The 14,027-nt window shown below is 35.4% G+C and overlaps 1 protein-coding gene and 1 pseudogene across 1 annotated transcript; one reads left to right on the top strand and one right to left on the bottom strand.

Annotated features, from left to right (window-relative positions):
* Positions 1-2,598: 2,598 nt before the first annotated feature.
* On the top strand, positions 2,599-3,822 carry LOC131529685 (GTPase IMAP family member 9-like). Its single transcript, XM_058759510.1, has 2 exons — positions 2,599-2,669; positions 2,773-3,822. Exons 1-2 carry the CDS (start codon positions 2,619-2,621, stop codon positions 3,742-3,744), a joined length of 1,023 nt encoding a protein of 340 aa, XP_058615493.1. The 5' UTR covers positions 2,599-2,618; the 3' UTR covers positions 3,745-3,822.
* A 2,607-nt stretch (positions 3,823-6,429) lies between these two features.
* Positions 6,430-13,101, bottom strand: LOC131529684 (GTPase IMAP family member 4-like; annotated as a pseudogene).
* Positions 13,102-14,027: the final 926 nt, after the last annotated feature.

The raw sequence follows: 14,027 nt of genomic DNA, 5'->3' as shown, positions 1-14,027 counted from the left end.
GTATTTGTTTTTGTCATTTCAGTCGCATCTGAAACGTCATATCACTGATTAAATATTATTACTAAATAAGTTAGAAAACTGCGTGCTCTCAGGGATGCGTATTTAATACATGTGCGTAGTCACACACCGGACGAGAGGCACAGCACTCACGGGTACAACGCTTTCGGGTTTGGGTAAGTTAACGGTTTAAGCTAAAACTAACCAGGACTGTTTTTCCCAAAACCATCGTACATGCCTAAACCGTCCACAGAGACCATAACCGTTTATTGTGATAGCAATTAATGGCCTAAAATCAAATTAGGCTCGCTATGCTTTTGGGAGGGGCATCCCAGAATTTGATACCCACTGGGCAAAGTTAGGTCCAGTGGACGTCTTTTTGAAGTCTTTGCAGACATTGAAAAGACGTCCACTGAGGAGCCAGAATGAAAGTTTTTATGACGTCTTTTTTTGACGTGTTCTGAGCGTCCGATATAGACGTTCATGGAACCTCAAATGTGGTCAAGTGGACATATTTTTAACATCATTTAAGGTTCATTTAGACACTATGTATACTGTTTCTGGACCAAATAAACACTCTCAGGATGCATTAGATTTAAACTCATGTTATTTCAATGTAATTTACATTTGTAATTGCAAAGCAACTCACAGACATTGTGTTTGTCCAAAATCAACTTCAATGAAACAGTGTTTAATTAAATGATCAAATAACTAATGATTAAGCATTTGGTAAAATCAACTGCAAATCAAAGACAATAAATCTCTCAAGATCTCAGCAGAGGAGGATCAAACATCTCCACAAACAGCATCACCAGCTTCACTCATTAGATTGACTTTATTTCTGTCAGACATCTATAGCTTTTATTGATAATTACCAGAGTTTTAGATGTTGGTATTTGTTTCATTTGAACTCACCATTGTGGTGGACAGTGTTTGCTTTAGTTGGGATCTTGGTCCTCGTACTTCTCGTGTTAGCTTTTTTAGGCCCCTGTAACAGTGTGTTTGTAAAAGCACGATTGTTGTGGCAGAGAAAACTGATGTCAAGTGTTAACATTCTCCTGTTAATGATGAAAAATTGTAACAAAATTAATCTCTCATGTTGTGTTTTACAAATTTACTAAATTTACGGAAGAAAAGCATGTACACAAAAATTGAGCCAGCTCATCATGTAGTCACACACAGACATCAAGATTTTGCACATGAATCACAACAACGGTGACAATCAAAACAAGAAAACTCAGGAATTAAGGATGAGTTTGTTCTATGAAGCTACCCATCATGCATTGCAGCATGAAGTTTTTTTTGTTTGCTTTGATTGTCACCGTTGTTGTGATTCATGTGCAAAATCTTGATCTCTGTATGTGACCACATGATGTGTTTTCTCAAAATATCTCATGCACATGCATTTTGTCTGTCTTCACAATAAGCTATCATTTCAGTGTTCTTGGTATAGCTTCACAAGGTTTGGTGCCTATAAAATATAAAACAAAACTTAAAATAACATCAGACGCTCAATTTGTGATGATTTCACCATTATCAAAAAAAAAGCTGATAACATCTGACCTTGCTTCATTTTGGCTTCCTTTGCCACAACAGTTGTGTTTTACAAAGACACAGTCACGGCAGCCAATAAAAAGCAAATGCAAGAAGTACGAGGACCAAGATCCCAACTAAAGCAAAGACTGTCCACCACAATGGTGAGTTCAAATGAAACAAATACCAACATCTAAAACTCTGGAAATTAGCAATAAAAGCTATAGATGTCTGACAGAAATAAAGTCAATCTAATGAGTGAAGCTGGTGATGCTATTTGTGGAGATGTTTGATCCTCCTCTGCTGAGATCTTGAGAGATTTATTGTCTTTGATTTGCAGTTGATTTTACCAAATGCTTAATCATTAGTTATTTGATCATTTAATTAAACACTGTTTCATTGAAGTTGATTTTGGACAAACACAATGTCTGTGAGTTGCTTTGCAATTACAAATGTAAATTACATTGAAATAACATGAGTTTAAATCTAATGCATCCTGAGAGTGTTTATTTGGTCCAGAAACAGTATAAATTGTGTCTAAATGAACCTTAAATGATGTTAAAAATATGTCCACTTGACCACATTTGAGGTTCCATGAACGTCTATATCGGACGCTCAGAACACGTCAAAAAGACGTCATAAAAACTTTCATTCTGGCTCCTCAGTGGACGTCTTTTCAATGTCTGCAAAGACATAAAAAGACGTCCACTAGACGTAACTTTGCCCAGTGGTAGGCCTTTGACTACTTTTCTGTGTCTTTTTAAAACACAAGACTGAAATGGTAATGTACCACAGGAAGCCATTAGCCTGCCTCGATTTATATTTTTATCCTCATAAAAGCCTTCAAACGCTATGCAGATTTCATGCATAAATGTAGTGGCATCTTCTGCATCTATGTAAATCACATTTCACTTTATTAAAGCATTGATTTGGTGTTTAAGCTAAATAATGTTATAAATAAAAAAAGAAACAAATAATACATAATTTGCAGAAATCAAATGCAATAATTATCATATTTTATGTATAACTATTTGTATTGTATACCTTCAACATTTGTTGTTGTTTCCAGTCTCGATGGATAAACTGTGATGGAAAGACCTGTGTCTTTGAAGAAGCAAGAAGAGAACATGATGTATCAGGTGAGCAACACTTTATGAGGACATTTGTATTTATTTATTTTTAAAGCGTATGTAATTGTGGCTGCTTCAAGTGACATTTGTTGTGTTGTTCTGTGTTCTTCAGAGCTTTGAGAACACAGTGTTCAGAGGAGAAGCAGATGATGAAGATCTCCGGCTGCTGCTGATCGGTAAAACCGGATCCGGGAAAAGCGCCACAGGAAACCTCATCTTTAATGATCGGGTGTTTGAGTCAGAAAAGAGCTCTTCATCAGTGACCAGAGTCTGTAAATCACACACTGGATCTGTTCATAACAGGAGCGTGACAGTGATCGATACTCCAGACTTCAGATTCTCCACTCACACTGACTTTGATTCAGACTCGGAGCTGAAGAGAGCTCTTGAATTATGTTCAGCAGGAGCTCATGTCATCCTGCTCTTTCTGCCTTTAAGCACTTTCACTGAGCAGGAGATGGAGTTCATCAGCTGGTTTGAGCAGAAGTTTGGAGCAGAAGCTCTCAGATTTACTCTAGTGCTCTTCACTCACGCAGATCAGAGACACATGAGATCACTAGGAGAGATGATCAGGGCAAATCCTCAGTTATCTGCTTTTATTGTGCGATGCGGTCAGAGATATCATGAGTTTAACATTAAAGCTCCAGCAAACAGACGGCAGGTGACTGAACTCATAGAGAAGATCGACAGACTGGTGTCTGAGAACAGACACTCCTGTTACACACTAGAGATGATGCTGGAGACGGAGAGGAGAAGAGCGGAGGAGAAGAGAGCAGAGGAGGAGAGGAGAGAGAGAGAACATCAGATGGCATTAGACAAAGTCAAAAGAGAGACAGAGATGCGAGTAAGGAAACAATATGAACAGGAGATAGTGGAGAAAGAGAGGAGAGAAGAAGAGGAGAGGAGAGAGAGAGAGAGACGAGAGACAGAAATGCCTGTAAGTGAATATGAGGATCGATGTGAAGAGAGAAGAGGCAGTGGGGTCAAACACTTTGTAACTCAGTATAAGTACATCATTCTGGCTTTAGTTGTGGGTGCAATGATTTTATTAATAATCATTCTTGCAGTAAAACTTTCATCCTGAACTCAACCTTTAAGGGATAGTTCTCTCAAATATGAAAAGTTGCTGACATTTTAGCTGAAACCGTGGTCCTGCTTCATATATAATCCAAGTCAACAGCTATCATCACTTTCAGAATCAAAATAAAAACATGAATAAAAGGTTTACTCTGCTGTAAATACAGTATCAGCTCACGTGTGAGTTTGCTCTCACACAAACATCATTACGCAACAGGAAGCTCGCGCTGCAGTCTGTCGTAAACTGTGCCTTTAACAGAATGTAGTAATATCTGGTGTTTACACTGACCTGCTCCATTTACAATATGCTTTACTACTGAAGCGTTTATACCTTTTATTGATGTTCCACTGTGGATGTTGTGCTGAGAGAAAAATCATTGAAATATCATTTCTGAGGTTTGTTGTTGCTAAAATGATTTAATGATGAAATGATTAATGATTATGATGAAAGAATTATTAAATGCAATTAAACATGCATTTAACATATTGATCTTATCTAAACAATAATGTAACTGAATATTGTTTATTAGTTATATTTCCATTGTATTACAGATGCATGTTTCATATTACTATACCTTTGTTCATTTTGGAGGGATATGATCAAGATACGTTCATGTTAAATCAGTTGATGTGATATTGATACTGTACATGTTCAGGCATCAGTTCCTTCTCTGTTAAAATATTACCATCATAACCCAGTACATATTTGTGATGACCAGAATGACTGTCATCAGAACTCGCTGTACGTTTGAAGAAATTATTAAAGTTTATGACTGAAAAAAAATAAATAAACAGATTTAGTATATTTCATTTATTTGACAAATTTATGCTAAAAATAAAAGTTAAATAGCCTGTGTATCCACATAGGCCTACAAAGTGTGTATGCAAAATTACACTTTCAAAAGGATGTGTTAATTTTGTGTAATTTTAAATTGATCATTCCAGGTGAAAAATAAATATATTTAAATTGTGCTTTTTCAGACACACTTAATATATTTATATTATACTATACTAAGTGCATATTAAATGTACTATTTTGAAACAACTTTAAGTATATTAAGTGTATTTCAAGATATGTTTTAGTTCAATTTTAATCTATTTGTAATATATTTAATATATTGAAATTGTGTTAAATTGGAACCACTTTAAGTATATTTAGTGCAATTTAAATGTATTTTTTAAAACTACAGGTAGAATATATTTGAAGCATCTTTTCATGTGCTTCAAGTACATTTCAGTTGTATTTCAGCTCATTAGAAATGCATTAGCATTACACTACTAGTATATTATATTATATTTTCAGTATATACACACACGTACACTTTGATATCCAGAAAACATTAATGTATTATATATTGTGTACATTACAAATATTCATAAAGTACATTAAAAAAGTACAGCAGCATATATACTTTGGAGAAAAACAAAAAAAACTGTAAATGTATTAAATACATTAAATGTATTAAAATTCACGTACATAATCTCTGAAGATCTCAGCAGAGGAGGATCAAACATCTCCACAAACAGCATCACCAGCTTCACACGTTACTAACCAGACTGACTTTATTTCTATCAGACGTCTACAGAAGCTCTTATTGAGAAATACAGAGGTTTAGATGTTGATATTTGCAGAGGTGTAAAGTCCAGGGTCAGAAAGTAAAAGTCCTGTCATGTGTTTATTCCACCCATGAACTCAGCAGCTGATTTCACCAGAGGAGGAACCAAGTCATTCCTTTCAAGTCACAAACGAGTCTCGAGTCAAATCCCAAGTCCTCAAAGAGTTAAAGTTAATGAGATAATTAAGTGACTAATTAAATGATGATTGTGAGAAATTAATACGGGTTTTTTGTTGATTGTCACCATTGTTGGGATTCATATGCTGGTTCTTGATGTCTGTGTGTGTCTAATTATAATAAGAGTTCAAATATATATATATGCATTCTGTACAGTAGATTTAAAATTAATTCATTATATTTATTAGACCAAGGCTTTTCTTGTGTTACAGGGTTGAGTATTCAAAACAAAAACCTATGAATGAAATAAAAAATTATTTTACACATAATCAGGCCGATGCCTGATGATTATTTTTTCATGTAAAAGCAGCTAACAGCTGCTCACTGTACTGCACTGATCTCTCTGCTTTATAACAGCACATGCATTACTACAGAGAGAGATCTAATGCAGGAGTCAAGGGTCAAGAGCCCAACTAAAGCAAACACTGATCCCCATGATGGTGGCATCATTTTAACCAATAAAACATCAACATCTGATCCTCTGTAATTCTCAATAACAGCAGGTGTTCATCACTAATGCACAATCATCATTTAATTAGTCTCTTAATTATCTCATTAACTTTAACTCTTTGAGGACTTGGGATTTGACTCGAGACTCGTTTGTGACTTGAAAGGAATGACTTGGTTCCTCCTCTGGTGAAATCAGCTGCTGAGTTCATGGGTGGAATAAACACATGGCAGGACTTTTACTTTCTGACCCCTGGACTTTACACCTCTGTCTGTAATATATCTGCTTGTTTTACACTCTTTGACCACCAGGTGGTATTGTGAGCAAATGAAGCCTCCAGAAATTAACCCTTTTGTGAACCAAGCTTAATGCTTCATGAAGCTTCATTTCACCATCACTACTTATTGGTGTAGACGTTTATGTGCATGAGCATTCTTTTATATACGTTTTTTTGAATGATCTACGCTGTTTAGCTGTAGGCTAAAAAGTCACTAAAAAGAGTCACGAATTTGGTTAACGGCTTGTGGAGTGATGTAGGCAGCAATCTGATTGGATGATAGTTAACACATATTGTGTTGTTTCTCTCTCTCTCTTTCTTTTTACACATGATCAATTTAAAATTACACAAAATTAACACATCCTTTTTGAGAGTGTAATTTTGCGTACACACTAATGTGAGCCTATGTGGATACACAGGCTATTTAACTTTTATTTTTAGCATAAATTTGTCAAATAAATGAAATATACTAAACCTGTTTTTTGTTTTTTTCAGTCATAAACTTTAATCATTTCTTCAAACGTACAGCGAGTTCTGATGACAGTCATTCTGGTCATCACAAATATGTACTGGGTTATGATGGTAATATTTTAACAGAGAAGGAACTGATGCCTGAACATGTACAGTATCAATATCACATCAACTGATTTAACATGAACGTATCTTGATCATATCCCTCCAAAATGAACAAAGGTATAGTAATATGAAACATGCATCTGTAATACAATGGAAATATAACTAATAAATAATATTCAGTTACATTATCGTTTAGATAAGATCAATATGTTAAATGCATGTTTAATTGCATTTAATAATTCTTTCATCATAATCATTAATCATTTCATCATTAAATCATTTTAGCAACAACAAACCTCAGAAATGATATTTCAATGATTTTTTTCTCTCAGCACAACATCCACAGTGGAACATCAATAAAAGGTATAAACGCTTCAGTAGTAAAGCATATTGTAAATGGAGCAGGTCAGTGTAAACACCAGATATTACTACATTCTGTTAAAGGCACAGTTTACGACAGACTGCAGCGCGAGCTTCCTGTTGCGTAATGATGTTTGTGTGAGAGCAAACTCACACGTGAGCTGATACTGTATTTACAGCAGAGTAAACCTTTTTATTCATGTTTTTATTTTGATTCTGAAAGTGATGATAGCTGTTGACTTGGATTATATATGAAGCAGGACCACGGTTTCAGCTAAAAATGTCAGCAACTTTTCATATTTGAGAGAACTATCCCTTAAAGGTTGAGTTCAGGATGAAAGTTTTACTGCAAGAATGATTATTAACAAAATCACTGCACCCACAACTAAAGCCAGAATGATGTACTTATACTGAGTTACAAAGTGTTTGACCCCACTGCCTCTTCTCTCTTCACATCGATCCTCATATTCACTTACAGGCATTTCTGTCTCTCGTCTCTCTCTCTTTCTCCTCTCCTCTTCTTCTCTTCTCTCTTTCTCCACTTTCTCCTCATCAATTTCTCTCCTCACACGCATCTCAGTCTCTTCTCTGACTCTGTCTAACATCATCTGATGTTCTCTCTCTCTCCTCCTCTGCTCTCTTCTCCTCCTCTCTTCTCCTCCTCTCTCCTCTCCGTCTCCAGCATCATCTCTAGTGTGTAACAGGAGTTTCTGTTCTCAGACACCAGTCTGTCGATCTTCTCCATGAGTTCAGTCACCTGCTGTCTGTTTGCTGGAGCTTTAATGTTAAACTCACGATATCTCTGACCGCATCGCTCAATAAAAGCAGATAACTGAGGATTTGCCCTGATCATCTCTCCTAGTGATCTCATGTGTCTCTGATCTGCGTGAGTGAAGAGCACTAGAGTAAATCTGAGAGCTTCTGCTCCAAACTTCTGCTCAAACCAGCTGATGAACTCCATCTCCTGCTCAGTGAAAGTGCTTAAAGGCAGAAAGAGCAGGATGACATGAGCTCCTGCTGAACATAATTCAAGAGCTCTCTTCAGCTCCGAGTCTGAATCAAAGTCAGTGTGAGTGGAGAATCTGAAGTCTGGAGTATCGATCACTGTCACGCTCCTGTTATGAACAGATCCAGTGTGTGATTTACAGACTCTGGTCACTGATGAAGAGCTCTTTTCTGACTCAAACACCCGATCATTAAAGATGAGGTTTCCTGTGGTGCTTTTCCCGAGTCCGGTTTTACCGATCAGCAGCAGCTGGAGATCAGCATCATCTGCTTCTCCTCTGAACACTGTGTTCTCAAAGCTCTGAAGAACACAGAACAACACAACGAATGTCACTTGAAGCAGCCACAATTACATACGCTTTAAAATAAATAAACAAATAAATAAAATGTCCTCTTAAAGTATTGCTCACCTGATACATCATGTTCTCTTCTTGCTTCTTCAAAGACGCAGGTCTTTCCATCACAGTTTATCCATCGAGACTGGAAACAACAACAAATGTTGAAGCTATACAATACAAATAGTTATACATAAAATATGATAATTATTGCATTTGATTTCTGCAAATTATGTATTATTTGTTTCTTTTTGTATTTTTATTTATAACATTATTTAGCTTAAACACCAAATCAATGCTTTAATAATGTAAAATGTGATTTACATAGATGCAAAAGATGCCACTACATTTATGCATGAAATCTGCATAGCGTTTGAAGGCTTTTACGAGGATAAAAATAGAAATCGAGGCAGGCTAATGGCTTCCTGTGGTACATTACCATTTCAGTCTTGTGTTTTAAAAAGACTCATAAAAGTAGTCAAAGGCCTGTATCAAATTCTGGGATGCCTCTCCCAAAAGCATAGCGAGCCTAATTTGATTTTAGGCCATTAATTGCTATCGCAATGGACGGTTATGGTCTCTGTGGACGGTTTAGGCATGTACCATGCTTTTGGGAAAAACAGTCCTGGTTAGTTTTAGCTTAAACCGTTAACTTACCCAAACCCGAAAGTGTTGTACCCGTGAGTGCTGTGCTTCTCGTCCGGTGTGTGACTACGCACATGTATTAAATACGCGTCCCTGAGAGCACGCAGTTTTCTAACTTATTTAGTAATAATATTTAATCAGTGATATGACGTTTCAGATGCGACTGAAATGACAAAAACGAATACATATTTATTTAATAATTTGATCAAATCCCAGTCAACACGTGAGATCACGCGATGATCACAGTGACATCACACCATTCTCATACGGTGATACTCACAGTGTGAGTAATATGTGAACTCATTGTGAACTCAAAATGTTGAGCAGGTTGAGAGGAGGCCATTCTACTTCCTGTTTCTCAACACTATCACAGAGATATCACAGTGCTCTCACATGATGAGCTCATGAGTGCACGCCCAGCTAACAGATTTCTGTTATAAGAACCTTCTCCAAACATACAACTGACTTCCAGCCACAGCCTTCGATGAAATCAACTGAAACAAAAGAATACATTAAATCTCTCATGATCTCAGCAGAGAATGATTAAACAACTCCACAAACAGCATCACCTGCTCCACTCATTACTAACCAGACTGACTTTATTTCTGATATGTACAAAAGCGCTTATTGAGAATTGGATGTTTTTATTGTTTCGTTTGATGTTACCATCAAAGTGATTAGTGTTTGCTTTAGTTGGGCTCTTGACCCTTGATTTTATAACATTATGTTTTTTGGGTTGCTGTAATTGTGTTTGTAAAGCACATTTATTATGGCAAGAAACACCAAAAAGACACTACAACCAGGTGATGTTGGTTTGTTGTCGATAACAAAATCATCACTTAGATTTAATATGCGGTCTTTGTGAAGTGTTATTAATCTGAGTGTTTTATTTATAACCAATTTTAGATGATCTTTCAGATGTATTTAATTATAAAACACTTTATAATCTATAACAACATTTATTAACAACGTATTTAATATTTTCTCTAAACTTTCTTGTCTATATTTAGACAAGCACCTGCAATTCTTGCCAAATTAAAGATACATTGTGTGTGAATTTGCACATATTACTTTGCAAAAACGTTTGCAGTTAGTTTTTAGTTCTTGAGGACTCTATGCTTACATTTATTTTCAGGAGCACTAGTGCTCCTACTTAAAAAAAAAAAATAGGAACAGACCTTCTGATCAATGACAGGAAGGTCATTCCTGGGATTCGGTAACATTTCAACTTGGATTATACATGTTTTTCAACTTCTAAATACCCCACATCATTAGGCACATATCAAACCTCCAAAAAATATTCATCATATTTTAATATATCATATTCAAAATATAATATTTTCCCACCTCAGGCATTAAAGACCTTTTATCAATTTGAGTTTTTTTCCAGCTTTTTTTTTTTCTCAACCCCGTAAAGGACAAAAGTAGGATTGGTTTAAAAAGGATTTTACACAGAAATCGTTATAAAACAAACATCTACCTACTGCTCTTGTGTCCCTGATAACAATTTAATGATAACAAATGTAACATTCATTATCATTTTCACAATTTTATAGGACTGAATCTAAAAATACACAAATTGTGTGTCTACAGTCTCTTTATTTTTGTAAAAAATATTTTTAATTTAAAATTAACTAAAACCACAATGTTATTGTTTTAGCCCTTAACATGTCAGATGGTAATCAGCAAGACATACTTTTGTTCTTAATTGTCTTCCCTATATTTTTCTAAAAATATTAATGTGACAAGGTGTGATGGGGTTGAAGTCTGTAACACATTTGAAGGGATATATTGCCTTAAATTTAAATTTTTGGTTGTGTTTCTCTCTCATATTGTCCCCTTGTTTCTGGGTCTACATATCTGCATTGTCTTTCTGCTGAAAATGTGGGCGCAATTTCTGATGTATGATGCCTGTCCATGTTTAAGTGGACATATTATGTCAAAAATTCTATTTAAAACAAAAATATGAGTTGTCATGATTTTGGAGTATATATATATACACTGAAACCATGACTACTTTATATCTTTTCATTAAAATTATTAATAAATGAAGCAAATAACTCAACCCTGTCACAAGTTTACAACCCTGTAACAATGAGAAATACTTATATTTGTGATGGGGTTGAGTGTGACGGGTTGTGGCCACTGCTGCTCATGAAGCATAGCAGAGTAGAGCATATATGGCAGCAATAAAATAAACACATTGTATATACTTATGAATGAAAATAAAATGTTGTAAAAGTAATAATTTTCCATCTTAATTTTATATGATGGGGTTGAGTTGTTAAGCTTGACAGTACCCTCCCTGACTATAACATGCCTCAAAAATATGAATAAACAGTATGATACCATTAACCATTTTCTGCACCACTATTAAAGAGACCTGAATGAAGTCACGTATGAGTGGAGACTAAATTATTTTGGGCGAAGAATGGTTAGTGTGACGGGGTTGAGTTCAGACTGAGGGACATAACTTTACAGTCTGTTTTTTTTAATCAAATATTTCACATTGTTTTAGAAAATATTTTATACAAGAAAGGAACACAAGTAAATGCTTAAACTGTCGCCACAGTTCACAGACACTCTGCACATTTTGTTATTAATTTTCTAAGTACAAACTCAGAGACATTACAAAATGCTTGGTTCAAGATAGATATAAAACATTATTTTATGCTAAAAATATAAAAATGCAATAATTATTTTTATTAATTATAATGGGCATCCCAAAGTTTTGTGAAAAGCTTCTAATAATTCATTTTGGTGAACCACCACTTTAGATACTCTAGGGGACTGAAATTTACCGAATCCCAGGAATGACCCAGAAATGAACCTTCTTATTTATATTTGACTCCTTAAAGTTTTTTTTTTAAAACCTTTATAATGCCATTTTTCTAACTTTATTAAATGTATGTCATCTTTTGTGCCAAAAAATAGATTTATAAACTTCTATCAAAAAATTTAACTAAACAATAAATTCAATTAAAATAATAAGATATAACAGAAGAATAAGTTTCCAGTCAAATGAAATCAGCATCAATAATTCATCTTTGCATGGCACAGAAGAGCACAAATGTGGCATTAAGCAATATTTACAGAATTTAAGACATTTTTGACAAGACTCAGAGGTGGCATTAATGCATCTCATAATAACAATGTTATGAAATTAATGTTTTAAATATATAAATTTCAATGGATTCAACGACTCAAACAGAAACTGCCAGTAGGTGGCATCAAGTCACTGTCTTTGTCACTGAATCATTCATTCAATCGATTCGTTCAAATGTCTGATTCATTTAGTTAACGAAGCAAGTGACTCTCTTTATGAATGGGTCATTGAATCATTGACTCACTAGATTTGTTCAAAAGCAAAGATTCATTCATAAACTAAACAGCGCGGTGTCAAAGCCTTGCGCAGAGGCTCAGCTGTGACTTTGTTTTTTTAACTATATTTTTGTAGACAAAATAACAGCAAAATAGACAACAGTGTTCCTAAAATGTAAGTCACTTAATATTAACTTTTGTATAAAATAAAAAAATGTATAAACTGTTGTATAAATTCAATTTCACATTTGCAAACTCTCTATAATCATTAAAAGCCTCCATTCATCACTATCTCACAAACTTCCATTTTAATGAATGAAGCTCTCTACACTGCACACTGAATATATTATTTACATCTTCTCTACACTTTGTTTGTTACAATGAATGACACCAACTGCAGTCTGCCTTCACGGTCTGTGATGTGAGGAGCAGGACGCGCAGCGATAGAGAAGCATTTCTATTGGCTGCAGTCTGCAGATTAAATGGCAAAAGATGGCATCGCGCAGCGAACCATAAACACCGCGCTACGTTTATATACGATCGCGTTCGTAGTCTTTTGAACGGATAAAATATAGAAATCACTTTAATTTCCAAATAAACCCAACCGGTTGGAAATGAAACGCCGCCCCCCGTCGAAATTCACTCCCCGGACTCCGTCCCCCCCATTTCCAGCCCTGATTATAACAGCCTTTTTGATTATACAGTATAGGGTCAAACAGTGTAATAATTTATTAATGAGTTAAAAAGCATAAGTCACAAACAGTTTGATCTATGGTGTCATTTAAAAACAAAGAGAGACATCAAGAATCAGTGTATGAATCTCAACAATGGTGACAGTCAAAAGCTTCATGCTGCAATGCATGCATATCTAGTCTCTGTGCAGTGAATGCACTTTGACCTCACATTAGTATGAGCACACAGTGAGGGCGCTGTGAGGTTACACTTTTTGCTCACTGTTACCTCACATTGTGACCTCATCACGAGTATCCTGTGAGATCATGGTGACATCACTGTGAGATCAAATTGTTGACTGGGAATGGCTTCCTGTGGTACATTACCATTTCAGTCTTGTGTTGTAAAAAGACACAGAAAAGTAGTCAAAGGCCTGTATCAAATTCTGGGATGCCTCTCCCAAAAGCATAGCGAGCCTAATTTGATTTTAGGACCATTAATTGCTATCATAATGGACGGTTATGGTCTCTGTGGACGGTTTAGGCATGTACGATGCTTTTAGGAAAAGCAGTCCTGGTTAGTTTTAGCTTAAACCGTTAACTTACCCAAACCCGAAATCATTAGTGCACCGACAAGCCTTAAGACACAAACATTTCTTTAAGTTCTAGCTACAATGAATCAGCGGAGAATTTGTCAAACTAATTCACGCATTTCCAGAAGAACACGTTTGTTATACATTACTGTAAATGAACTTACAGAGATGCTCACAAAACGGCAGATGTAAGATGTCTTCTGTCAGAAAAGAGCTTCAACAAAATGTCTGTATTGAAATGTTACTTTCACTTTCAGCAGCGTCTC

This window comes from Onychostoma macrolepis, chromosome 22, assembly GCF_012432095.1.
Source record: "Onychostoma macrolepis isolate SWU-2019 chromosome 22, ASM1243209v1, whole genome shotgun sequence".
Classification (NCBI taxonomy): Eukaryota; Metazoa; Chordata; class Actinopteri; order Cypriniformes; family Cyprinidae; genus Onychostoma; species Onychostoma macrolepis.
This window is presented reverse-complemented; position numbering and strand designations above follow the sequence as displayed.